This window comes from Ruditapes philippinarum, unplaced genomic scaffold (assembly GCF_026571515.1).
Source record: "Ruditapes philippinarum isolate M1 unplaced genomic scaffold, ASM2657151v2 ctg926_1_1_1_1, whole genome shotgun sequence".
NCBI classification, from domain to species: domain Eukaryota; kingdom Metazoa; phylum Mollusca; class Bivalvia; order Venerida; family Veneridae; genus Ruditapes; species Ruditapes philippinarum.
The window spans coordinates 118,044-145,267 of NW_026865541.1; the positions used below are offsets into that span (position 1 = coordinate 118,044).

The 27,224-nt window shown below is 32.3% G+C and overlaps 2 protein-coding genes across 5 annotated transcripts; both read right to left on the bottom strand.

Annotated features, from left to right (window-relative positions):
• Positions 1 to 3,838: 3,838 nt before the first annotated feature.
• On the bottom strand, positions 3,839 to 22,366 carry LOC132729470 (sulfhydryl oxidase 2-like). 4 transcript variants are annotated; one of them, XM_060715242.1, is made up of 12 exons: positions 22,077 to 22,366; positions 21,098 to 21,198; positions 20,066 to 20,214; positions 18,592 to 18,682; positions 16,992 to 17,128; positions 16,528 to 16,689; positions 15,529 to 15,658; positions 14,735 to 14,851; positions 12,717 to 12,855; positions 11,911 to 12,401; positions 10,715 to 10,741; positions 3,839 to 5,236 (listed from the first exon to the last, which is right to left on the bottom strand). In XM_060715242.1, the coding sequence occupies exons 1-11, from the start codon at positions 22,327 to 22,329 to the stop codon at positions 10,736 to 10,738; spliced, it is 1,776 nt and encodes a 591-aa protein (XP_060571225.1). In that variant the 5' UTR covers positions 22,330 to 22,366; the 3' UTR covers positions 3,839 to 5,236; positions 10,715 to 10,735. The 4 variants fall into 4 exon arrangements, with proteins under 4 accessions (XP_060571225.1, XP_060571223.1, XP_060571224.1 ...); XM_060715240.1 differs by lacking the exon at positions 10,715 to 10,741; XM_060715241.1 differs by having other exon boundaries at positions 3,839 to 10,741.
• Positions 22,367 to 23,586: 1,220 nt separating this feature from the next.
• Positions 23,587 to 25,629, bottom strand: LOC132729477 (uncharacterized). Its single transcript, XM_060715250.1, has 4 exons — positions 25,594 to 25,629; positions 24,645 to 25,042; positions 24,296 to 24,427; positions 23,587 to 23,719 (listed from the first exon to the last, which is right to left on the bottom strand). Exons 2-3 carry the CDS (start codon positions 25,030 to 25,032, stop codon positions 24,327 to 24,329), a joined length of 489 nt encoding a protein of 162 aa, XP_060571233.1. The 5' UTR covers positions 25,033 to 25,042; positions 25,594 to 25,629; the 3' UTR covers positions 23,587 to 23,719; positions 24,296 to 24,326.
• Between the last annotated feature and the right edge of the window lie 1,595 nt (positions 25,630 to 27,224).

Sequence of the window (27,224 nt, forward strand, 5' to 3'; positions counted from 1 at the left end):
ACCAACTATATCCCAGACATGATGTACCAACCGTATCCCAGACATGATGTACCAACCATATCCCAGACATGATGTACCAACCATATCCCAGACATGATGTACCAACCATATCCCAGACATGATGTACCAACCATATCCCAGACATGATGTACCAACCATATCCCAGACATGATGTTCAAACCATATCCAAGACATGATGTACCAACCATATCCCAGACATGATGTACCAACCGTATCCCAGACATGATGTATCAACCGTATCCCAGACATGATGTACCAGCCGTATCCCAGACATGATGTACCAACCATATCCCAGACATGATGTACCAGCCATATCCCAGACATGATGTACCAACCATATCCCAGACATGATGTACCAACCATATCCCAGACATGATGTACCAACCGTATCCCAGACATGATGTACCAACCATATCCCAGACATGATGTACCAACCATATCCCAGACATGATGTACCAACCGTATCCAAGACATGATGTACCAACTATATCCCAGACATGATGTACCAACCATATCCCAGACATGATGTTCAAACCGTATCCCAGACATGATGTATCAACCGTATCCCAGACATGATGTACCAACCGTATCCCAGACATGATGTACCAACCATATCCCAGACATGATGTACCAACCATATCCCAGACATGATGTACCAACCATATCCGAGACATGATGTACCAACCATATCCCAGACATGATGTACCAACTATATCCCAGACATGATGTACCAGCCATATCCCAGACATGATGTACCAACCATATCCCAGACATGATGTACCAACCATATCCCAGACATGATGTTCCAACCATATCCCAGACATGATGTACCAACCATATCCCAGACATGATGTACCAACTATATCCCAGACATGATGTACCAGCCATATCCCAGACATGATGTACCAACCATATCCCAGACATGATGTACCAACCATATCCCAGACATGATGTTCCAACCGTATCCCAGACATGATGTACCAACCATATCCCAGACATGATGTATCAACCATATCCCAGACATGATGTACCAACCGTACCCCAGACATGATGTATCAACCATATCCCAGACATGATGTACCAACCATATCCCAGACATGATGTTCATATTGCTCAGCTTTGACTTTTTCATAAGGAGGAAAAGAAATACAATGCCTGACATAGAAAAAGAGGGCCATGATGGCCCTGAGGTCGCTCACCTGTATATAGGCCCCCGGAGCAGGGCCAGTTTAAACCCCAGGGCTTTTATTTGAACAAACTTGGAAGACACTCATTAGAAGATGTTTCACAATGTTAAGCTTTTACTACACACATGTAATGAAAAACAATGATCTCATCCCCTGTCCCTCCCCCCCCCCCCCAATTTTCACCCAAGGGCTTTTATTTGAACAAACTTAGTAGTGATCCATAAGAAGATATTTCATGCTAAACATCTAAGCTCATTGGGTTTTTTAAAAGAAGATTTTGTAAGTTTTTACTACACACATATAGTTAAAAACAGTGACACCCCTGGGGCGGGGCCAGTTTTGACCCCAGGGCTTTTATTTGAACAAACTTTGTAGACACTTATTAGAAAATGTTTCAAGCTTAATATCTAACTCAAGCTATTTGGGTTTTTTCAAAGAAGATTTTTTAAGTTTTTACTATATGCATATATAGGGAAAATCAAGACCCCCCGGGGCGGGTCAATTTTGACCACAGGACTATTATTTGAACAAACTTTGTAGACACTTTGAAGATGTTTCATGCTTAATATCTAAACTCTAGCTATTTGGGTTTTTTCAAAGAAGATTATTTAAGTTTTTGCTATACACATATAAGGAAAATCAATGTCCCCCTGGGCAGGGCCAATTTTGACCCCAGGGCTTTTATTTGAACAAACTAAGTAGACACACATTAGAAGATGTTTCCTGCTGAATATCTTAGCTCTAGCTCTTTGAGTTCTTTCAAAGAAGATTTTGTAAGTTTTTACTATATGCATATAGGGAAAATCAATGACCCCCTGGGGTGGGGCCAATTTTGACCCCAGGGCTTTTATTTGAACAAACTTGGTACACACTCATTAGAAGATGTTTCATGCTGAATATCTTAGCTCTAGCTCTTTGGGTTCTTTAAAAGAAGAATTTTTAAGTTTTTACTATATGCATATAGGGAAAATCAATGACCCCCTGGGGCGGGGCCAATTTTGACCCCAGGGCTTTTATTTGAACAAACTTGGTACACACTCATTAGAAAATGTTTCATGCTGAATATCTTAGCTCTAGCTCTTTGGGTTCTTTAAAAGAAGAATTTTTAAGTTTTTACTATATGCATATAGGGAAAATCAATGACCCCCTGGGGCGGGGCCAATTTTGACCCCAGGGCTTTTATTTGAACAAACTTGGTACACACTCATTAGAAAATGTTTCATGCTGAATATCTTAGCTCTAGCTCTTTGGGTTCTTTAAAAGAAGAATTTTTAAGTTTTTACTATATGCATATAGGGAAAATCAATGACCCCCTGGGGCGGGGCCAATTTTGACCCCAGGGCTTTTATTTGAACAAACTTGGTACACACTCATTAGAAGATGTTTCATGCTGAATATCTTAGCTCTAGCTCTTTGGGTTCTTTAAAAGAAGAATTTTTAAGTTTTTACTATATGCATATAGGGAAAATCAATGACCCCCTGGGGCGGGGCCAATTTTGACCCCAGGGATTTTTTTTGAACAAACTTGGTAGACACTCACTAGAAGATGTTCCATGCCAAATATCTAAGCTCTAGCTCTTAGGGTTTTTTAAAAGAAGATATTTAAAGTTTTTTCTTTCGGTTGCCATGGCAACCAGAGTTCTGCATGGAATTAAATTCTTTGAACAATTTTTAAAGGTGACCACCAAAGGAACATTCCTGTGAAGTTTGGATGAAATTGGCTTAGTGGTTTATGAGGAGATGTCATTTAAAGTAAAAGTTTACGGACGGACGGACGCCGGAGGAAAAGCGATCACAAAAGCTCATCCTGTCACTTTGTGACAGGTGAGCTAAAAAGAGCTCTTCCTGCTATTGTTGGGGTTAATGCTGCACCAACACAGTATAGGTCATATAGTGACTTTCCAGCTTTACTGGTTGAGGAAGACCTCGGTGCCTCTCAGGCATGAACGGGTACCTGAGTAGAACAACCAAAGTTGCGTTAGCTTGCTGGATAGCTTCCTCATATAAAGAATCGACATACACTGGAACCGGTGTGGGGCATGAGGTTTGAAGTCAACAACCTAAACTACTCTGCCATGAACACCTCTGCCATTTAGAGCTAATCTTGTCATATGATTAGGGAATTACCCCTAGATTCAGGACCTTCAAACCTTCATAACTGTTAAAATTTAATGGAAGTTTTAAATGTCCCAACACAGCTTCAACCTATTGACAAATTATAATCACAGGAAAAATCTATTTTTACCCTCAGTGACATTAACCCGAAGGATAGAGGTCTTCAAGAAGACAATAAAAAGATATTGATCAACAAATGCAGCGCTGGGAGTACTTTTTTTTTTAAAGACTCGGCGAGGTTGACCTCTGACTATAAGTCTATGCAAGGTTCTCTATATCAAATATATTGCTCAAGAAAGGAAAGCTTTATAAGGAAAAGAAGAAAAAATCTTTATTTTTAGCCAAAGTGACCTTGATATTGACCTTCTAAATCTTAACCTCATAATATCTGTCAATAAAATGACAGTGTTATAAAGAAATGGTGAGAATATAAGTATGTGGTTGAATACACTAAAAACTCTGGCTACTTTAAAGTCTGACCAATACAATTATGAATATAAAGATCAACATGGGTAGAAACATTGACAGATTGCTTGTCTTTTTTAATCACTTTTTCATATGCAATATAAATTCTATCAGAAAACAAGCATCCAAAATTTGCTCTTTTCTTTTTATCTTGAATCATAATGTCTTCATAATTTTGTAATTCAACTTTCAAATATTGAAATAAAAAAAAACAAACACAACATTTTACCACAACACATATTCATTTATTTTTTCTGTAAATTTTGGTACTTTTTTTTATCATAAAAATAATCTAACATTACATAAAACACAGGTTGGAACAGTTAGTCTTCATTGGATGAAGCATTTAATATTTTCATTTACAGCAAGGTAACTTTTTTTAAATTATAGATACTCAAAAGCAATTTTTTTACTGTAAATCACAAAAACAGAATTTTACAAAATTATTGACAAGAGAATGCCAGCCCAGATCATTAAGATATCCTAAAATATAACAATTCAAAACCGGTTAAAAGCATAAAAAAATGGCAATGGTTTGATGAATTAAGAAGTGCAAAATATCTCAAACAAGACTGTTATCAGAAGAGTTTTTTTTTAATTCAGCCTATATTCTATATTTGTATAGTATGTGTCAAGCAAGTATGACTGGATTTGATTGGTTAGGTTTTCAGTCACACCAAAACTGTAAATGTCATATGGCTTTAAGGGAGGATAAAGACCTCTGGTGCCCCTTTTCATTATTTTAGGCACAAATGGGCACCAGAGTAGAAACTACCAATGTTAAATAAGCTAGCTGGATAGCTTCCTCATATGAAAGATTTCTAGGTGCCTTGCTGGATTTAAATCCACAGCAGTAATGGGCAATAAGCTTGACAGTAACCAGCCTGTCACAGTGAACCATGAAAAATGTGTAAATAAAATACAGAGGAACATTTGCTTAAGTGCAAGGGAAGTAACTCAAAAAAATGGTTAACTATATTCCTTATCAGTTCTCCCCCTTACAATATCAATATCAAGGTTAAAGGGGGGAAGGAGGCGTTCATGTATTGTATCATGGCATATAACATAATTATATTTATTAAGTATCAGAAAAAGCAGAATTTTTGAAAAAATAATGACATGTCTAATGTCCAGCTTTACTGATGTAAAGAATATGTAGGTGTTCTTTGTAGAACTAAAAAATATAAGTAACCTCTTGTCTTTGAATGAAACTAGGTTATTAAGTACACCAGAAATATAATAGTTTTATATGATTCCTTATATAAGACAAAGATCGCATATTTCTTGTAATGTTATTAAAACATGATAAGCAATAACAACACACACAAATACAGCTTGCAGTATTATAATTATACCATAACTGGAATGTTAAATATCTTACATAAAACACACCACAAAAATTCAGGTTAGTTCCGCGTAATATTGCCACACGTGTAGAATTCAGTGAACTGAAATAATGAAACATATTATACTGTATATAATTATAATTAACAACAATTATAAGACCAGTATTGTATCAATTAAATGATCCATGAATAGAATATCTGGAATAAGGGAGACAACTGTAAATCTGACCAATCCTCAGACAGAGACCAATGACCCCTGAAATACTATTACCTAATGTCATATCTTGTCTAGTGCCTTTGAAAGAATTGTATATCTATAATCTACTATCTTGTCTTTTTCTTCAAATGAAGAAAAAAACTATTAAATCTAGTACTAAATACACTAAACAATATTTCCAAACTTTATATAGAATTACTTTTTAAGAAAAACAGATTTACTTTTCAATTCAAAATTAGAAACTGTACAGGAGTACATGAAAGTCTATTGTTTTATTGAATTCACAAAGAAAGTGACATTTTACCTTCATGGTTGACTGCAAGAATCGGTGACTGGTTTGTAAAAGTTACATAAAATCTTAACATAAAAATATTTCATATAATATAAGTATAGAAAATTTTGTTAAGTGTACTACCATAAAGCTTAAACTATTACATGCTTTGTATGCAATATGAATATATACCTTACATAATCTGTAAGATACATCCTATATTTCATTCATAAGAAACAAGTATCTACTAATTTATATATACATAATTTTATAGTGCATTAATACTTAATATCTCGTCAAAATATATGCAATAACCCAAAATATTGCCCGTTTACTACTATAGTCGATAATGTTAGGATTGTCATGGGAATAAAATGAGTATTTAAACAAGCAAAATCATGTCAGAACAAAAGTATATATTAGTCAGTAATAATTGTTATATCTTAAACTAAATTAGAAATGTGTCCATAGGACACAGATGCCCCCACAATCCACTGTTGTTTTCTTTTCTTCCAGTTAACAAACAGGCAAAGGAATTAGTGGGGGCATACAAATTAGTTACCGGTAAACATCATTTTTCATATCCTATTTAAAAATCTTAAAAAATCCTCTTAATCTATTTAAAGATACAACAGGCATTATACATACAATGTATCTTAAATTTATAACATATGTTGCTTATTATTACAAGGTATATCAACAAGAGCTGTCACAGGAGACAGCCAAGCTCGACTAATAAAATACTGGACTCAGTATGGAGAACAAAACTATGATAGAAAAATCAATTATGTATTATTATGTATTAAGTTATAGTAAAAAAATAACATTTGTTAACATAAATTCCAAGATCAAGGGAAATAATTCTAGAAATAGTCACGCTAGAGTTATGAACCTTGTCACACAACATGTGTGTTATGATAAGAAATATATATTTGAAGTTTGAAGTAGATACCTTAAAAAGTAAAGAAGTTATAATATTTCTTAAAGAAAATCTTAAGTTCAAAGAGAGATAAATCTGTGAAAATTGCTTCAAGAGTTATGAACATTGTCACATAAAATGAAATTGATGATAAGGAATAAGTATTTGAAGTTTGAAGTAGATACCTTTAAAACTAAAAAAGTTATAGTAAAAAATAATATTTTTCTAGTAAAAAAATCTAAGTTTATGGGGAGATAATTCTTGCAATATTGGTGCTAGAGTTATGAACCTTGCCACATAAGATATGGATGATGATAAGGTACATATATTTTAAGTATGAAGTTGATCCCTTTAGAAATAAATAAGTTACAGTAAAAAATAATATTTTTTTAAGGAAAATTCTAAGTTTAAAGGGAGATAAATCTTAAAAATATTGGTGCTAGAGTTATGAACCTTGTCACATAAGATGGGGATGATGATAAGGTACATTTATTTGAAGTATGAGGGTGATCCCTTAAGAAATAAAGAAGTTACAGTAAAAAATAGTATTTTTTAAGGAAAATTCTAAGTTCAAGGGGAGATAAATCTGAAAATATTGGTGCTAGAGTTATGAACCTTGTCACATAAGATGTGGTTGATGATAAGGAACATATATTTGAAGTTTGAAGTTGATACCTTAAGAAATGACAAAGTTATAGTGAAAAATATTTTACTGCACCAACACTTTAATCTGAAATCTGGACGCCGGGGCGAGTAGAACAGCTCTCCATATACTTCGTATAGTTGAGCTAAAAATTCAAATTTCTGGTGAGCAAATATTTCTGAATAAGTTTGGCCATAAATTACTGTAACGCCAACATTAGTTTAACTGATATTTGACAATCTAGGTAATAGACAAATATGACAAAACAAGAACATAAAACCTGTCTTAAAGTAAAGTAAAAAAAATTAGCATAAAAAAGCATTAAAACTGGACAAGAAAAGATGTCAACCATTCCTATGACAAATGAAGAAGGGTAATTATAAAACATCACATGCTACAAGCAAAAAAAACCAACAACAACAAAACAATACAGACTGTCAATTACATTTACATGTGCCTCATACTGTGTTTTTTTTCTAGTTGGATCAATAATTTAATGCTCTCAGGGATACCTATTTTTTTCCAGATTTTTTTTTCAAGCTTTCACTGGGAGAAAACTGTACAGAAAACCAGTATGGAAGGAAAAATGTTTTCTGAATGTATGCCCCTGCATATTGTTTTCTTATCTAGATCAGATCATTATTTGCACATATATCTTCACAATTACATCTATTTTTTTACAAATACATTTTGTATTACCTTCATTCTGTCACATTTACAAGAGTTTAACACATAAAATAAGATATACATATTATATATGAATATCCAACATATAAAATAACAATGATTGCACTATATAGTAATTAATTACACATGACTAGGAACTAAACATACATTAAAAACACATTAATTACATCATGCATAAGGTATATATAATTTACAATTTATTTATTATGCTAGATTAATTGTTTTAATGGTATCTTTACCAATGTTAACAAAGGGGAGATAAATCTACTTAATTTTCAAGATTAAAGTAAATTACCTTGAAAAAGTTATCTTCCCAAATCATGATACAAGATAAAACATCTATTATCACAAAAAAAAAGCAAAACAAAATGGAGATTTTTTTTTAATTCATGTAATAAATTTTGAATAAAAAGTCCCATTTTCAAACAATGTAAGACATTTAATATTCATATAAAATAATAACACTTACATACAGCAATAAACGGTTAAATTCTTTCATGATATAAAGTTTGTGACAAGAGTATATCTGGGCAGCTTTTTTGGGCTGGGTTTTAAGTCACATAGAAACTATAAAGTTCATATGGTGACTTTACATATATAATTGGTTAAGGACAACCTTGTGTTCTCGTATGTGCTCTAAATTACAAGCACAAATTAGGCACCCAAGTAAAGCTACCAACTATCTCATATCTGGTAAATGATAATATATCTTTTAATAAGATACACATATCTGTAAACATTGCAATGACTTGCAATTATTGTAATTTTTAATATTTACATCAAATGAAACTTTTATATCTTTAAAAAAACTTCCGACTACCCGTATTTAAAGAAGGAGATATGGTCTAGCAGGCTGGTTGTCTGCCTCTCATTACATGAATCATGGGATTGACACTTGCCATGCTCATCTGATTGAATACCAAGTAGTCTAGAAAAACGGCTCTAGAGGGATTCAATTAAGTTTTCTTCACACAAATAAAACAAAATTATGTTAAACCTTACAACTTTTAGATATTAAAACTAGTATCAAATGACATAAACTTACTGACATTTGGCTAATTTGCCAGTTCATTACTTAAAACAATTGCTATATTTAAGCCATTTTCTACACACTAACACAGTATAAGTGATATTGTGACATTCCAGCTTAACTGGTGTAAGAAGAACAAGGTTTCCTTCTGTTCATTATTTTAAATATAAACGGGCGCAGGAGTAGAATCATGTTCCATATGCTAGCTGGATAGTCTTCTCATATATAGAAACCAACAATGCTCACATGACTAAAAAAACAGCTGTGGAGAGGCAAGTGGTTTAATATTGGCAACCTTAACAACTTTGCCATAGATGCCTTTGTGAGGGAACGTTTCAAAATTCAGAGTTCTTTAAAAAAAATGTTCATGCACACTAAAATAATATTTCTCCTGGGAACTATTTCTCAATGCCAAAAAGAATTATGCCAACAAAGTCTATAAAAGTATAATTTATCTAACAACATATCAATAATAAAAATCAAAATATAAACTACAACCTGCATTCCTACAATGCATCAAACAATACATTTTAAACCATGTCCAATAATCCAAATGTTTAAAGCAAACTACTAAACACATTAAACATTCCAAAAATGCAAGAAAACTCCACAGAGATATTAAATAAAATCATTTAACTTTTTAACCTTCTAATTTGTGTAATGGATCTGTCCAGCTTTGAATTTGGAATATTCCATTCACAGTTTAGGGATGTCAATATTCACATACAAAATGTGAGCTACCAACAGTATAGAGCCTAGTTAGACCGCAGTGATGTACAGGCTGGCCTTGATCATTGTCACAATGGTAGATCACTTTCTGTTAGTTAAATATAAAATGTTTTAATGCTGAATTAATTCATTATTGCACCACACTCTAGATTTTGTTTTATTAGCTTTCTTTCTTAATAAAATAAAATTTTACACACAGACACTGATAAAAATCTTAAACCAATTTCATTTCTTAAAATATATTTATTTTCACACTAACACCCATAAATTTGTATAATGGACTTGTCCAGCTTGGAATCAGGACCTTTCTATTGTAAAATCTAAGGGGGCTTCAAAACAAAAATGACAAATTGGTTTTGTTTGTTTACAGTATAGTCTAGTATTTTGACACCCCTGTAATCAATAATAGGCGGCTCCACTTGTGGGACATATCCATATATCCATTATTTAAATTTTGCTGCGTCAGGGTTAACAACCTTTAAATATTATAATAATAATAGCAGATTTTTGGTCGGGCAAAAAAGAATATGTATCATAGAATAATAAATAACAAACAATTACAAAGAATGTTCAGAAAATGATATGATTCATTCATTAATCATGCATAACACAAAAACAAATCAAAAGATATGTAAGTTACTTAGACTGAGTAAGTATTTATCATATGAAAAAGAGAAATAATGAAAAAAACAAGGCATACACATAAAACACACATGCCAAAGTTCTACTGGTACAATGTTCTAAATGCAAAACAGGACAGACAATGCTTTGTAAATTGTAAATGCCCCATACACAAACAGTAAATCTGAAACAAAATTATTGCAAATTTTCTTTAAATTTTGAATATTTAATCTTGAAGGTCAGTATCATTTACATCGAGGAATATTTCAATAGTTCAAAAATGATGTTGTCATTCAAAGGTATGCTATGTTGTGCTATACAACTCTTACTTATAATATGAATATGTTTTAGCCACATTCACACATGCCGACAGACATGCAGTCAAACAGGAGAAAAACAATATGCGCACAGATCAATTTGAACCCTTATCACCATCAAGCAGAGAATACAAAAACATAATTACATGGAACATAAAGCTTGTCAATTATATCTGAAAACAAAAATACAAGAAATACAATTCACAAAAATTCTCAAAAACTAAAAGTAAAAAAAAAATTATCTACTACTTTGCTCTTACTTATGGCAACTAAAATCACAGGAAATAAAACTAGATCTTCTTCAGAGATCTTCACATCTTCTATTCATTGACACAAAAATATTTCTCTTATACCCTTACCATGTAAAGAAACAAACAACAAAACAAATCAAAACAATTTACACATCAATTCTATTGCTACTAAAAGCAAAGTGTATGATACAATCTTTTCTGATTTTAGGAACATCATCAGTGATTAGTTACAATATTCTTAACAACCAATCTTTTGCACAGATTTTTTTTACATTGAAAAAACAAAATTAAAGTCTAAGAAATAGTATGGCTCAACTTGTTGACTGAGTAACCTCCCCTGATCTAAATATGTAATGAGAAAAAATGAGAACATAACTGACAACTAGAATGTGAACTGGTTCCTTTTTAAATGTTAAATGGTTCCAGGCTTTGATTTTGTTATTAAAGAGGTAAAATTAGAAAAGTCTACATCCCCGTCAGGGGTTTGACATTAACAGAAATTAGATAGATAGAAATAGACACTCAAATAGTCTAAGTGGCATAATACACGAGTATCTTTAATAATGTAACAAATTTTAATGTAATTCTCTATTTACTAAATGTACTAATAGTATGGTAAGCAAAACTACAATTTTAAACTTTTTCTTTCGGTCAAATGCCCTTGACCTTCATATATTTCATTATTTCATGATGAACAAATTATAAAATTTCAATATGAAACATTCATTATCTTTCATCTTTTAGTAACATTATTATAAAAATATATACTATCTTTAACAGAAAATCTGATCATGAAATAAAAATCATTTTTATCACCTATGCCTCAATAATATGTAAAAATTAAATCAACAAAATACAGAACATGGTCTGTATTTTCTCCTCACTATAAAATGATAATATAAAACTAAGATCATAAGCGTACATAAAACATAGAACGTTACACACATACTCATGTCTAAATTACTAAATCCCCACCCAGATATAACTAATTTATTCTCATCAGTCATCCTTAAACGATCTTTTCTCGACAGATGTCCAAAGTGCAGATCTAAATTTTTATCTATCACAGCTATTTTTGATAACTTTTCTACCTTTTTCTGCTGTCTCTTCTCTAACTTCTGATTTCGTAACGACCTGATTTTTTCCAGGTCATTTTTCCTTTGTTGTAATTCCCACCAATCAAGTTTCTTGTTCTCATTTGCTGCGGTGGTCTTTTCTGCTGAGTCATTCTTACTGTCGTCTGCTACAGGCACAATATTAACTCTGCCATAAAATGAAAGTAAGAACTCAAGAACGTTCTTATCATTCCATTTCCCACCATTATGGCACTCCGGGCATAATTCTTTGGATGGAAACTGGATCTTTGGATGTTTAGGGTCTTCTGATTGGTCTCCATGGAGTCGGCTGTTAGCCATATTGTGTGCACGCCATAACCACAAAACTGCGCCCTCTGGCGTTTTGTCAGCAGGAGTAATCTTGTGAGCCATTTTGAGGAAATGCTCAACACAAATTTGACAACCAAAGAAATATTTCATATAGCCTTGTATTGCATCAAGGACATCAAGAGGTACATCTTTAGGATCTAAAAATATGAAAACATTATAAATATCATAAATACAATCTAAATAAATTACATAGGGACTTACTAGGTTTAATCTTTCATTTATTTTGCATGCACTTCCAATATATTTATGGACTTTGTGTTTAGTATAAACAATTAAAAGCAATATTAATCATATTAATCCCTGGAATTTATCATGATGAACATCTCAAAGAAATTGTCATATTACTAAATTGTCAAAGGCATTTTCCCTGGAAAAAAAGTTATGAACTTGTGTTTTATAGACATATATCTCCCCATATTGAGATATCCAGAAATGACAAAAACTATACTCACTTGCTTGTTCTTTCTGAAATGCTGCCACAGTTAGAGTATGAAATAGTGTCCACATGCCACATGGGTATCCCCTAAACCGTGGTTCACTCCCTTTACATCCAACCCACTTAACATGCTCAGGAAGATACTCTTCCATCGTCTGAAAAACCAAATCAAACAGGTTAAGTAGTTTAAGCCACAATCTGCAATTCTTCCAAATTTTGTCATAGTTATCAAAAAGGTTCAATTATTTTCTCTGAAATATGAAATCAAACTGGGTCAGTCAAAATTTCCAACAGGGTAATTCTAACCAGATAAGATATATTAATACATAAATAATTTAAACAAGGCAATAAAATAGCTGAATGTAAAGAATTCTATTGAAAGATTTAAAACATTTTTCTATAAGTCTTTCCCTGCTAAATTTTGTAAACTAGACAAATTTTTCAAATTTAGAAAACACTGAGGATAAGGAAAATATATAATTTATTTATAGACAAATAAATTTGTTATCTCCAACAAACTGATATAAATCATGTAGCTTCTTGCATTATGTACCTCTGAGTATTATTATGATATAAAGTCAAGTAAATTGACCAGTGTCAAACAAAAAGGAACCCTTTTGAAATATAATGACATGAAAATATAATTATTCCTTAAAAATAGATACGAATGGACATGTATAAATCAAGATTTAACAAAGCATCTCACTTATAGTATCACTATTAAGATCTTATAGTCTTTAACATTACAATTACATATAATTGTTGATGTATCATATTGACTTTATAATATACTGTAAACATAAATCATGTATGAACAATAACAAAGGGAAATAATTAGTATGAAAAGAACAATGGGCAAAAATTCCAAAAATAATTAAAAGAGAATTATGGTTCTTAGGCACTGCACTTCACTGCAATGAGATCTATCCATTTATATAAAGTTTCAAGTTGATATCTCAATAACTTTTCAGTTCTGCCCCTAACAAGCATTTCAAAAGGGGCCATCACTCAAAAACTATGAATAAGAGTTATGTTTCTTAGGAACTTCACTTCTCTCCAATGAGATGTAAACAAATATAAAATTTAGGTTTATACTTTATATAGTTTAAGTGTTATGTTACAGTTAAAATGTGACAAAAGGACGGTTTGAAGGACATACAGCCAGACTGACAAATTCAGACAATGCCAAAATTATATTACTCTGCCTTCAAAAAAGGATAATAAGTTTTGGTCCATGTGACTATAAATGATTATATAGGGTTAACGCACGTTTTTTCGTGTTATAACGTCTGCAGAGTCCCGAGGAACAGTTGGCGCCTGAGCCTGGTAGGGCGAGGGCTCCAACAGTTCTGAGGGACTCTGCAGACTTTATAACACGAAATAAATGTGCGTTGACGCTATTATAGCATAAAATACCAAATGCTCAGAACCAAATGAAATTTTGATTTCAATTGATTTAACAAAGCTTAACATTGGGGATTTATTAACTCAAAAAAATATTTTTTCATATTCATTTTGTGTTATCTTGTTTGTAAGTAAATCTGTAAATCTGTTTGTAAGTTAAACTGAATGACAAATATTTGTTTACATTGACAACTGTCCATTTCTTAGAAAGGGCGACAACCAAGATTAGCGGCGATGTCTATATGCCGTATTTCCGGCATAGTTGCTTGAATGCTGCTTGCCGTTATGCGATTGAGGCCCTCGAAACAATAATTTCAATATAACAATAGCGCATGACTCCTTGGCAAACAGGCCCAATCGTATTTTGTTTGTTTGTTTACCGGACCTTGTTTCGTATTGCGCATAGGTAAAACCGGGCTATAACAAGAGCGCGTGACTATGTTAACATATGGTTTTGGTCCCGTTATAACATAGGCAAACGAGGGAAAAATAGCCGACTTTATGCTATAATGATATATATAATATACATCAAAGTGATTAAACTCCATTTTCACTTAATTATTGTCACAAAAGCTGACAATGACAAAGGACAGATGCAAATTTCAACTTAGCTGGAAAAATTCTTCATACCTGTTTCTCATCTAATGATGTTATCCACTGGTCTCCAGTAATTTCTGTACTGGTTGTCCTTAACCATGCAGATATCCTAAACAAATAATCAGAAACCTCCTCTCGTCCAGGGAAATACTGTAACAAAGGAAAAAGTTATAAATATTGTAACGAAGGCAAAAAGTTAACAATACTGTAACAAAGGGAAAAAGTTCTAAATATTGTAACAAAGCCAAAAAATATTGAATGTAACAAAGAAACTTTTCAATATTGTGAAACATCGAGGCAAATATACTATAAAGTTCAACTCTCTTATTACAAAATATGTTAAAATTTTGATACAGGAAAGGGATATAACTCTGTTACATTTTAAGAAAAGTATGTGGTTGTTTTCCTTTAACGTTTGAAAATCTACAACATTTGCAAAAGAAATAGCATTTGAATAAATAATTTCATATTTCCTTATGCATATCAAGTTTAGTTTCAGTAGCCTGGAAACAGGAGTCATACCCCTTGGCCAGGCAATTTCGTTAGTTTTATTCTTAACATTGGTCATCAACATGCCAGGTTGTTCCCTTGACTACTCTATACCTTGACTAAGTATAAAGAGACTTTGTTTGTATCTAACCATAAAAGCAGTTCATATATTTTACAATCATACACAACATACCATAACTGTTCTATAACAGAATATTTGTCAAACAATTCAAAATCACAGATATCATATTCCATTGGAAATATAACCATTGAAAATCTGTAATAAAATGACTTAGAGGACCCCTACATACAGATGCCACTTTAAATTTATTACAAACCTTAGATAAAACATTCATAAACTTTTTCAATGCAGTAAGTTTGTCTCCATCTAATGCCTGACATATTGCTATCTCCTGTCTAAGGGCGTAATGTAATGTAGATTCCAGGTCCTTCATATAAACTGCAGGTCTGTAATAATATTGTTGCAGATAAAGTATTACAGAATAAGAGTGATTTGATTCATTTTATTTGGCAGGTCTGAATTGTTACTACAGCAGTTCATTTCTGTCACAAAACTTTCTGGTATCTATGCTTAAATATTAAAGTGGAACCAATCCAAGTATATGTGGTGAGTGAACAGGTTAAAGTTAAAATAACCTCACATTTTGCCATAATTGTTTCAATTTCTTACTCAACTTTGCATAAATAATCAATAATCTATTTGACTTATAGAAATTATATTGTTATGTTATATTAAATCTATTTTATTTAGAATTTACCTGTTAAGTTTAAGCGATAAAAAGAGGGGGACAGTGTTTACATTCATATTTTTCTCTAAACATTTGAAATCTTCAAATCCTCATTGATCAATAAAAATTAAATTTGAATTTATTTAAGATAATCATGTAGCTACATGTAATTCAGCTCAGCTTGACAACAGAATATGAGCATATTTTTTCTAAATACAATGTAGTTTGATATTAAATCAACCGCAATCTCCATGAGTTTTTGCAAATTATAAACAAGACAAGTCTGTTGTAGGAAATCTGTTAGTAAAATATCATCATCACACTCTATGGTTTATCTTTGCAGACATTCACACTGAATTTTCATTACCATTGATAATAATTATGTTATATAATTCCACCATAAAGCATAAGGCTTTCAAAATTGATGTTTCAAATTTTACATGAAACTTCATTGTATGATGTGTAAAACAAAACAATCAACATTTTTAAAGACAACTCCTATCATGACATGTTATCCTATGGAGCTTTTTGTGCTTATTTAGACAACTTTTTTACATATCTTGTACCCAACTTTTTTTACTCTGTTACCTTATAACTTTACTACTATTATCTGCTGGTTCCCCTTCTTTCTTGCTGTCATTGAGCTGGTTCCTTGGTCTCTGATTTAAGAACTTTTCCCCGGCCTTAAGTTGAGCAGGTGACAGTAAGTTTTTCAAAGCAGCCACCATACCATCTCTAGTATTATCATCCCTGTAAAAAAAGTTTATACATGTATTATCATAGTGAAAAACCAAATACAGTAATATCATAGTGAAAAACCAAATGCACAGTTCCAAATACAGAGTGTATCATACTCAAAAGCCAAATACAGAGTTTATCTTAGTGAAAAGTCAAATGCAGAGTTCCAAAACATAGAGTTTATCACATTAAAAAGCCAAATACAGAGTTTATTCTAGGGAATGTTAATGTTCATAATCTATTTGACAAGAATGCTAACATGGCTTTCCATAAAAAGAATTCCATTAATAACTGAAACAAATCATGGTTCTTACTTGGCAAGTCTGGTGAAAGTACCATCTCTGTTGATGAGGAACAGTGACGGGAATTTCAAGATACCAAACTTCAGTACTGATTCTTTTAACATTCTTCTAACAAGTAAAGGTTTATAGCCAATTGTATCCAGAATGACCTGTAGGTGAGAACAAATAAACATGTTATAAAGATCAACCCTGCTCTCATAGGGAATAAGTTACATAAATTGTAAGAGAAGGGTGGCATATTTCAACTAAACCAAACATCTTTGGTAAGCACGACACCATGGACCATGTTACCTCATCTGACATTAGTACTTGTAAGTTCAAGAAAGTATACTCTGAAAGTAATCAAATTAGCTCAAAATTAAACAAAAGAGTCTTAATATGGAAATGCTATGGCATAAATACATGTATATTAACTCTAGCCATTTGTAGTTTCTGTAGAGAAGATTTTTAGTCCATGTAGAAAGTGACCGAGGACAATGTTTAACTTTACACCAGGACAATGATTTATGTAACTTTTGTAGAGGTCGACTGGGCACTTTAGCACAAGAAAAAGACTTTTTATTTTTCTGTTTTCCAGCTGAGATATTTATATATATTAACGGTTCTTTTTCATTTTATATGCAGCTTCCATATTTTCAAATTTCCAAAATTGTGATATTCTCTTATACTATCAGTGTTGGAAGGAGTTCTAAAATGTTGTAAAAAAGTCATGTATGACCTTACGCAAACTTTAATATCAGGAAACAAAGTGATTCCTCGATAGCATTAAAATTTTAAAAACAGCAAAATATCATGTATATGAAAATTGCAATATTGCAGATACGAGTCTGTACATGTACATGAGCGATAATTAAACTAGAAATGTGTCCATAGAACACGGATGCCCCCACACGCCACTGTTCTGTCAATATTATGAGTCTAGGTCAAATATTTTTTGGACTACATGTGCCACAAGTTGAAAACTAAAAATCAACAAAGGGCCATAATTCTGTTAAATTTGGTCGCAGCAAAAATTCTTTCCTTTACTACCATCTACACATTAAGGTTGTTAATCCCTGGAAGTTTAAGCAAAATCTGCCATCTGGTTTAAGAGGAGTTGCGTTCACAAAATTTCTACATAGTATATAATGAAAAAATCAACAAAGGGCCATAATTCTGTTAAATTTGGTCGCAGCGAAAATTCATTCCTTAACTACCATCTAAACCTTAAGGTTGTTCATCCCTGTAAGTTTAAGCAAAATCTGCCACCCGGTTTAAGAGGAGTTGCGTTCACAAAATTTCTACATAGTATATAGTGAAAAACTCAACAAAGGGCCATAATTCTGTTAAATTTGGTCGCAGCAAAAATTCCTTCCTTTACTACAATCTACACATTAAGGTTGTTCATCCCTGGAAGTTTAAGCAAAATCTGCCATCCGGTTTAAGAGGAGTTGCATTCACAAGATTTCGGGACGTACGGACGGATGGACTGACTGACTGACGGACGGACAGACAAGTGCAACGCTATATGCTCCCACATTGTGGGGGCATAAAAAGTGCAACATCTCTCATGCCCCTTAGCACCAGCTAAAACAACTCAAACTAAAAAGATGTTAAGTACTACAATATGTACCTGTCTACCAATATAAGAGCCGGGCTCTTCAAATATAAATGCCACAAAATGGTGCTCATCTTTTGTTTCATTCCAGATATCTTGCATTGACCTGCAATATTGTAAACACTTGATCAAGCTTAATCTATGTAAACATTTAAAAGTAAAATACAATACATTGTTCTATCATATATAAATGCATGTATTATAGCTTGCTTGTCTGGGTTTTATGATGATTTCAACATTTTTTTTTTCATACCTCAGCAGTTAGTCCACTAGATAACTAACCAGCAATTACCAATTTCTTCCCAAATACTTAGCCTTCATAATTTCTAAATCTCAAATGACCATCAGATTTAATGTGTAAGATAAATAGTCACAGAGTATATGTTAAAATTTTATGTATATATATTAAGCAATAAAAACTGTCTGAAAACAACAGCTATATTATATATACATGTACATGTTACACAAAACCCACCCTGCAATAATAACTACGAAAGAAATATAGTCTCATTAAATTAAACTTTTAAAGCTACATGCCTCCAGATGAGCCAAGATATTTTAATAAAATCAAACTTGAGAAAAATGTTCTAGTATTTATTATATCTAATTAGGAAAAGTAAATAAGATATATTCAATTAATAATCTAAATATTATGTGGGATAATTGACTGATTTTTCTGTATTTATAACTATATTTCTACTACGTTACTAATGCAATAAGGGTTATTTTTGCATATTTTGACCGCTTTTCAGTAACGTGGGTTGCAAGTGCCATTGATCATGTGTAAATTGCTTCTTTTTGGTCACTTTAAAATATTATACTTTTAGATACATTTCAAAATTTTCATGAAAATTAGCTTGAATCTGGAGGCGTGCTGCTTTAAGGTTTAATTAATGAAAAAAAAAATATCCAAAAGCACATTCAAACATGCATAACTTGTCACTGTGGGTATGTACCAGTTGGCTAGAATTTTTTTAAAATCTTAATATTATTTAAAAATAGCATCACTTTTAAGAGCTTGAACTCAAAACATCTGTACTAGGTTAATCTTAACAAAATTGCTGCAAAAGTGGAAATTCTATGACTAAAAGAATTTACAGTGTAAATTAACAAAATATTGAAACCAACAGCTCAGAAGTTTATCTTTCAACCAATGAATTATGAATTAAGGTCATATTTTATGCATAGAAATATTCTCTCATACCTTAACACTACAAAAATACTGTTTATTCAAGTCAAGAGAGTTCAAAAATTGAAATAATAACATGCCAAAAGCTTCAATAAAAATCAATATAGTACAAATACTTTAATGAAGTTAGTAAACTTTATGTTTACAGAACTAAGCACAAAGTTAGTTCAAAACTTAAATCAATTTTTTAAATTACTTTCACTTTAATCAACCGCTTCATGAAACTATCAAACCAAAATCCTTCTGTTGTTGTGTTTTTATTCCTGTTCTTTTTTTCCAGCAGAATTAAAATTGACTTACACAATTGGATAAAGTCGTGGCCAGAACTTTGGTGGTTGAAACAGTGTTGAGTTAGAGATGAAGTCCAGAGCTTTGTGTTCTAAGAATTCTTTATTTTGGTCATGGAATATACCACCTGTCTCTATTCCCTTGTAACCTGGTGGAAACAACTGAAAAACATGTCAAAATATAACACATCAATAAATATTCTTATAGCTAATAGCTGAGCATATTACCAATTGGGGGTATATGTTTTAACAAGAGCACTGCAAAGAAGTGGGGCAATACACTTGGGGATTATACACCCCATGAGGTATAAAAAAATCATCTTACTGTGCAATCAGAAAGGAGATATGCATTCTCCAATCTCCATATGTATGTGCAAAGAGATTTAATTTCCTTTCAGTTTTAAAAAATAAAGCAGACCTTGGAATTACTAACAGACAGACAGATGTCCCATTTAATTGGACTAAGGGGTCAGTTTTGTTATTTTCTTTGGCTGTATTGAGAGTCAAGCCCTATTTTCTTTTGTCCTGTTAACAATAAGATGATCTCCTATTAAATCTACATAACTTGGAAGGACAGACAGATGGACGGATGGATGACTCAAGGCATAAATGGTACTAAGGTTAAAAATGCTTTTTTAACAAGCAGTGCCAATCTTGTGGGTAAAGTATTACCAGTCCTGGTCCGGGAAGAAAACTCAGGAGTGATTTAAATAAACTGCAAGCTATCATCAAAATCTAACTTAAATATGTAATTTTTAAACTCAAGATTGTTTTAAAATTATCTGTATTAAACATGAATAGGCAACATTTAATCAAAAGCACCTCAAAAAATGAGAACTGTACAGTGCATACCGGTCCTTCTCTAATGCAATTTAACGGTTTTAACTCCTATCCTACAAGGCTCTAAAGTGATTGGCCCTTGTCACAGACATTGAGCAAGGCCAGCCTGCACATATGTACAAGGCTCTAGCTATACTGATGGCTATGTCTTGATATCCCCAAAACTGATAATGGAAAAAAATGGAAGATAGTATCATGTGCTTACCATAAAAGCTGGGATCCCTTCAATGTGAAAACTTCTGCACAACTCAACGTTGAGTTCATCTGCACAGTTTACTGCCCCTACTCTTAGCAACGGCCACCAATCTGAAAATAATAAATATAAAGGTATATGATGTATCCATAGATAATAGTTTACATTTAAAAGAATACTTAATAGGAAAAAAAAGTAAAAAATAAAAGTAAAAAAAAAAAAGCCGGCAGTATACACTTTGTTGTTTTTTTTTAAAGTTAAAACAGTCAACCGACTCAACGTTTGCACGTTGCCTGTCCCAATTAGTACAGATATACAACACTGTATCATAATTAATATTCATTTCTACTGAATAATATTACAATTTTTAATTAAGTTTAATTAACAATATTTGTTAATTACAAAAAGATCCATGACATCACTTTCAGATGTCTTCATAAATTAAGTTTGACAAACCTGTAGTTGACCAAAACCACTCTACTTTCCTTGCAAAATTCTAATTAATACGGGGAAGTCAAAGACCGGGCCCGCAAAGCGGGTCCGGGCTTTGGCTTGCCCGGCTATAGACTGCACGTGTATATGTAAAAGAAAATCAAATAAAAAACAATTAAAAAATTATATAGAATTCTATACCTATCAACGAAATTTTTAAGTGTCAGTTCTAGTCGGGCGCCGCCATTTACAATGTAACTCAATGATAATAGGCGGGGTATTCCGATAACGGAACAAATCTCAACTTTTCAGATAAATAATGATCGTCTAGTGTTCCGAGTGAAAACGGAAGCGGTGCATGTAATACCGAATGACACCTTTTAAACAGAAAGAATGAAAGGATTTTTTTAACGACTTCCCCGTTCATAGGCTTTGCCTAATTTCATATTATCCGAACATTGATACTATCCGAATATCCAAATACTCAAAAAGTCAAAATTAGCCATACCAAATGAAGTATTGAAATTTAGATCAATTTCGTATATTATTAGAAACAAACCTTCGTGTTTCTTTGCAAATTCCTTCCAAGTTGGGGCAAATTTAATGCAATGACCGCACCAGCTGTTGTAAAATTCCACAATCCAACCGCTGTCAGATCTCAACACATTTTGGTGAAAATTATTTTGATTCAGTATAAAAACTGAGCTCGTTGGGCTGTAAAGACCTTCTGCTTTCTCTGTACAAATCACACACCCAATCAAACAAACAAAAAATATCAAAATGATGGAATGTTTCATATGATTCCACTTCATTTTCCACGTTTCATTTTTCCCCTTGTTTACTAGTGAAATCTCCTATTTGAAGAGTTCCAGAAACAGCCCCAAATAATGAAAACTACAATGAAGAATTTTGTTTGAAATTCATTCTTTGAACATCAATCACAGTTGATTTATTTTTCAAGTTTAAATATTTCAACAACAAAATAAAGCTTTTACCTGTTAATCTAATTTATTCTTAGTAATTTTTTATAAAAGTTGCTTTGATGAAAGTTGCAACTTTTATTATTATTATTATTATTATTACAACATTTCAACATTACACGATTTCAGACACTTTGCAGTTAATTGGACAAAAATGTCCCAGAAATATAGAATGTCAATAGCTCTGTTATAATTTATCATGTAAAGGTTTATTTTATCGTCTGCAATGTCAGTTTTTAAAATATTTTTTCAAACACATTACCAAAATAGGGGTTGAGCCACTGATATATAAACATATTTAGCTCCATGGTTGAGCGAATTTACCTAAATGAAAAGAAGGTTTCTGTGAGGGTGAATTTCATAACCGGAGGATTTAAATTTCTTTTGTGTAAATGGCTTGGATAGTGGGTTAAATAGTCTGTATAATCGTTCCAGGTCTATGACGTTAACATTTAATCTTATCTTCTTTGATTCCTCTTTTAAACAATCCTTATAAACTTCTTGCAATTCTTGTTAGGCCTTTGCTATTTTGGGAGATTTATAGTTAGATAGGTAAAGTAACTCTTCTGTTCTGGCATCTAAATAAACATAATAATGACTTAAGTCTTCTGCTACAATAAATTTAAATTTCATAAAATATTTATATGTAATATCAATTTTGAAAGAGAAAATAGGCCTGCAGTCAGTAGCAAGGTTCTTATCACACCAAGGCCCGGACAAATTTCAATAAATTGATTTTTTTCTTTATGCTTTTCTGTCAGCCTTTTGTAATTTTAGTATACAATGTATAGCTGTAAATACTGCAGATAATTTTAAAAATCATGTAAATGTGAATTACTTGTATTTTACTATGTAAAAAGCATGGGACAGCGGTGTTTTTTTTTTATTTAAATAAGTTTCGCATAATACTGTGTGTAGAGCGACTATACAGAGTTTGTAGATAACATCTTTAAGGTTAAAGATTGATGTTGAACTGACTTTCTGCATCTTAACAGAAGTAATTTTCTTGCACTGGATTAGCCGTATAGTTAATTCCTCATACGGCATAAAATAATACAAAAAATATATATATATAATAACAGACGACTGTTTTGTTTAGATTTTTTCTTTAATAATTTATAAGTTAATATAATACAAAACACAACAGATGTTAGCACTGTGACAAGATTACAAATGCACTGCACATCACCAGGTACTGTATGTGTCAAACAGGAAAAGGAACCTGAAAGTAAAAAAAAAATAATAATAAAGAAATTATCAGTTGTTTTCTCTCGAAGGATATTTTTTTCAGAATATAATAAATACGGATGTTATGTTGCTTAGACACCGAATATAAGTTACGTTCGTTATTTAAAGAGTAATATAGTATGACAGGCTGAAAACCCTGAGTGAACTTGTCGAACCTCCATTAAAATAAACATATCATTTTCATAATTTCATAATGAATATGTTTGTCAGGGATCAGTTTAGCACCTGGTCAGATTACAAGGTTCGTAGTAGGAAGGAATTGTATTACATGTATTTATCCTGCTCATATGTTAAAAATATAAAAGCAAAAACAAATTATCTTTACAAATCTTGTAAATTGTAATGTAGTATTCAAACGTTTTCTCGTCTCCTTAGCATTCTTCAGCATGTCTCCATTTTTTTGTTAAAGCCTTAGAATTTAGTTCATTTTTCGGATGCATAAATTATGTGATCCTAAAAGATTTAGTGAAATTTGTAAAAAAAAAAGTTTCTTGAAATGTGATTAATATTGATTAAATTATAACTTCTATTGTAACATTTTAATACTTACATATCACAGAATAATATTGGCAAAGTTTAGTTTATTTTCCAGAAACTGTTGAGTTGAGGAGAATAATCTGGTCTTGGTTGGCGTTGGTGTTGAACAATTGTGGGAGAAGGAACAACAAGAAGAACAGGGGCACTGAAATTTTTAAGAAAGAAAGAACATGCTATAAAATGTTTGTAATTGGCTATAACCAAGTAAGTTAACACCTTTACTTCGAGATAAAAGACAAATATTGAAAACGGTAATCAAATTAAACAAATTATCAATGTATTAGTGGTGCAATAAAAAATCAATATTTAAAAAAAAAAACTTAAAAACACCATATTCTTGATTAGTGCATATAGTTACTTACAGATGGACATTCCAAGACCTCCGGCGGCCTTTGGTGCTGCTGGGACTGGAATGTATGCAGCCTGTGCCATTACTTTGCCGTAGCTAGATCCGTAGCTAGAACCGTAACCAGAGCCGTATCCAGCACCGTATCCACTGCCCATACTAGCACCGTAGCTAGGACCGTATCCACCGCCGATACCTCCGCTGATATGTCCGATACCGCCAACTGAACCACCGCCAAATGAAGCGCCACCGAACGATGCACCGCCGAATCCGTCATCATTTCCCCATCCGTTGTCATCATTTCCCCATCCATTGTTGTTGTTCCAGTTATTGAATCTGTCGTCGGCGAAAACCATTCCGACGACGGCGGTCAAAACGACGGTGACGAAAATTGTGATCTTCATGGTTAGGGTTCTGAAATTTTACAAAATTTAAAATTTAGATAATTTTTTATCAAATGAACATGATATTACCAAATTATCATACAGAAAGAACAGAACCCAAGTTAGACAGACAACATAATAAGAAAAGCGGCGCGCATTGGTACAGGTTCAATGTGCAACAATGTTGAATATATTGATATATATTGAGTTGAATATATGCTTTTTACTTCACTCTTGTCGGTAATAAAGAACGAAAACTGGTATTAAAACTCAAATCAATTTCTCAAAAATATATCTATCTTTTCATCAGTCAGAAGGAAATTTAAAGTCATTGCTTATACTCCTTTCTATGGAATTACATGTTTATCAAAATCTAACAAAAACAAACAAAAATATATATATTTTTAAACGACAATAAAATTTAGAATAAATGTAAATGCTGAAAAAAATATAAAAAAAATATCCTTTTCCAACCATTATATTACAAATAAATTCGTATATAGAAATCAACAAAATGAATAAGATGTTGTTTCTAAATATGACTTTATTAATGAAAATACTTTAATTATGCACACTACTTACGATGTTTTTGGCTTGACGTTCTTTGGCAGAAGTAATTTTAACACGGCATGTTCGAGCTTAAATAGTGAAAATTAACGTCGAACTTAAATCGACGTAACGTAACGTACCCGAAGCTTTCAGACAGCCGGACGTAGCGATATAACGATTACATCGTGTTGACAGATTTGACACCCATGGCGTTTATTAATTTCAATACAGTGAAGTAAAGTCTGTCTGGTTATAATGTTAACATTAACCATTGTTGGGAATAAAGAAATGTCTTTAAAAAAAGTAAAACTAATGTAAACTGTACAAATTAGACTAGCACTCTCTGTTTCAAATCCACAAAGGCGTAATTTGCATAAAATATATCATACAATGTAGTATGCCTAAATGGTTTTGCTGTGTTGGTTACAAAGTACATATATTGTGAGTTTGTGCCGACATAGTGCCTTCCGGCAGAAAACACAGAATTGTATGTTAAGATGTTTTTGGAAAGAGTAAAATTATAAATGAACTGAAATAAAATATTGATTAAAAACATCACCCCCCCCCCCCCCAAAAAAAAAAAAAAAAAAAAAAGAAAAGAAAAAGAACAACAAAAAAGAACAACAACTGAAATTAATGTTACAATAAAATACAAAAGTATAACGTTTTATTTAAATTCTTTCATAACATAACTTTGTATCACGTGACTGATGATATGATTTAAACACATTTTATTGCTACTTTGTATGTCTACATCTGTATGATCATGCTAACACAATTGTAAAAATTGTAAAACTTACAACAGTAACAGGCGACTCTTTTCTGTAATATCTATCATACTAAATGACAATAACATTGTTACAACCAAAATGAATCTACTACAGAGCAGTTTGGATTTAGATTAAGATTTGCTAAATGACAATGAGCCTTTTCCATCAGATTTGCAAAATGATCAAACGCCCCTTAAAGAGATGGGCTAAAGCCCCTCTGTTAAATTTGCTAAATGAACATCCCCCAACCCCTTAATTAGGTGGGCAAATGTCCTTTAGCTAATTTAGCTAAATGATCAAACGCCCTTCCACACGGTGCATATCCATATCGGTACCCTCTTTGCGAAATCTGCTGAAACGGTACCCTCTCTGAACATGCACAGGTCATTCTCTGCTAAAAACAAACCAGCGATGGATACCAATCCAGTAAAATTTCATTGTAATAAGGAAAGGAGGTATGTCACGTAGAAAAGATGTATACCACGGAACACTAGGATATTTTATTTATGTGCTGATTTGTCATGTGCCCGATTTTCATGTCTTGCAACTTCACAATAAGCTACAAAAAATCGACATGTCTTGCTTCGCCCATCACCTCGACATATTTTTCGGGCTGAAATGAACCTGTGGCTTGATTATATATGCATCATACATATTTAATATGTTCATATACATATCATCTTCGGACAAATGGCAGTATATTGTCAAAAATAAATGTAAAATTCATAAAAACACCCTACTTTCGGTTTTGCAGCGGCACGGGCTACCTCTCTTCATTTGAATTTTTATATCACAGGTACCCTCTCATTTTTTAACACATGGGTACCCTCAAAGCACGACATATCCTTTTATTTGCGTTAATCGTTAAGTATGTAATATTTACATAAAAGTAAA

What these genes read in the sequence shown, in the direction of transcription:
- LOC132729470 (XM_060715239.1), bottom strand. Translation starts at nt 22,329, where the DNA reads ATGAAGTGGAATCATATGAAACATTCCATCATTTTGATATTTTTTGTT. An exon ending in AAGGGATCCCAGCTTTTATG is followed by an intron (nt 20,215 to 21,097) that starts GTAAGCACATGA and finishes CATGTTTTTCAG; the next exon opens with TTGTTTCCACCAGGTTACAA. An exon ending in CCACGACTTTATCCAATTGT is followed by an intron (nt 18,683 to 20,065) that starts GTAAGTCAATTT and finishes ACAATATTGCAG; the next exon opens with GTCAATGCAAGATATCTGGA.
- LOC132729477 (XM_060715250.1), bottom strand. Translation starts at nt 25,032, where the DNA reads ATGAAGATCACAATTTTCGTCACCGTCGTTTTGACCGCCGTCGTCGGA. An exon ending in AGGTCTTGGAATGTCCATCT is followed by an intron (nt 24,428 to 24,644) that starts GTAAGTAACTAT and finishes TAAAAATTTCAG; the next exon opens with TGCCCCTGTTCTTCTTGTTG.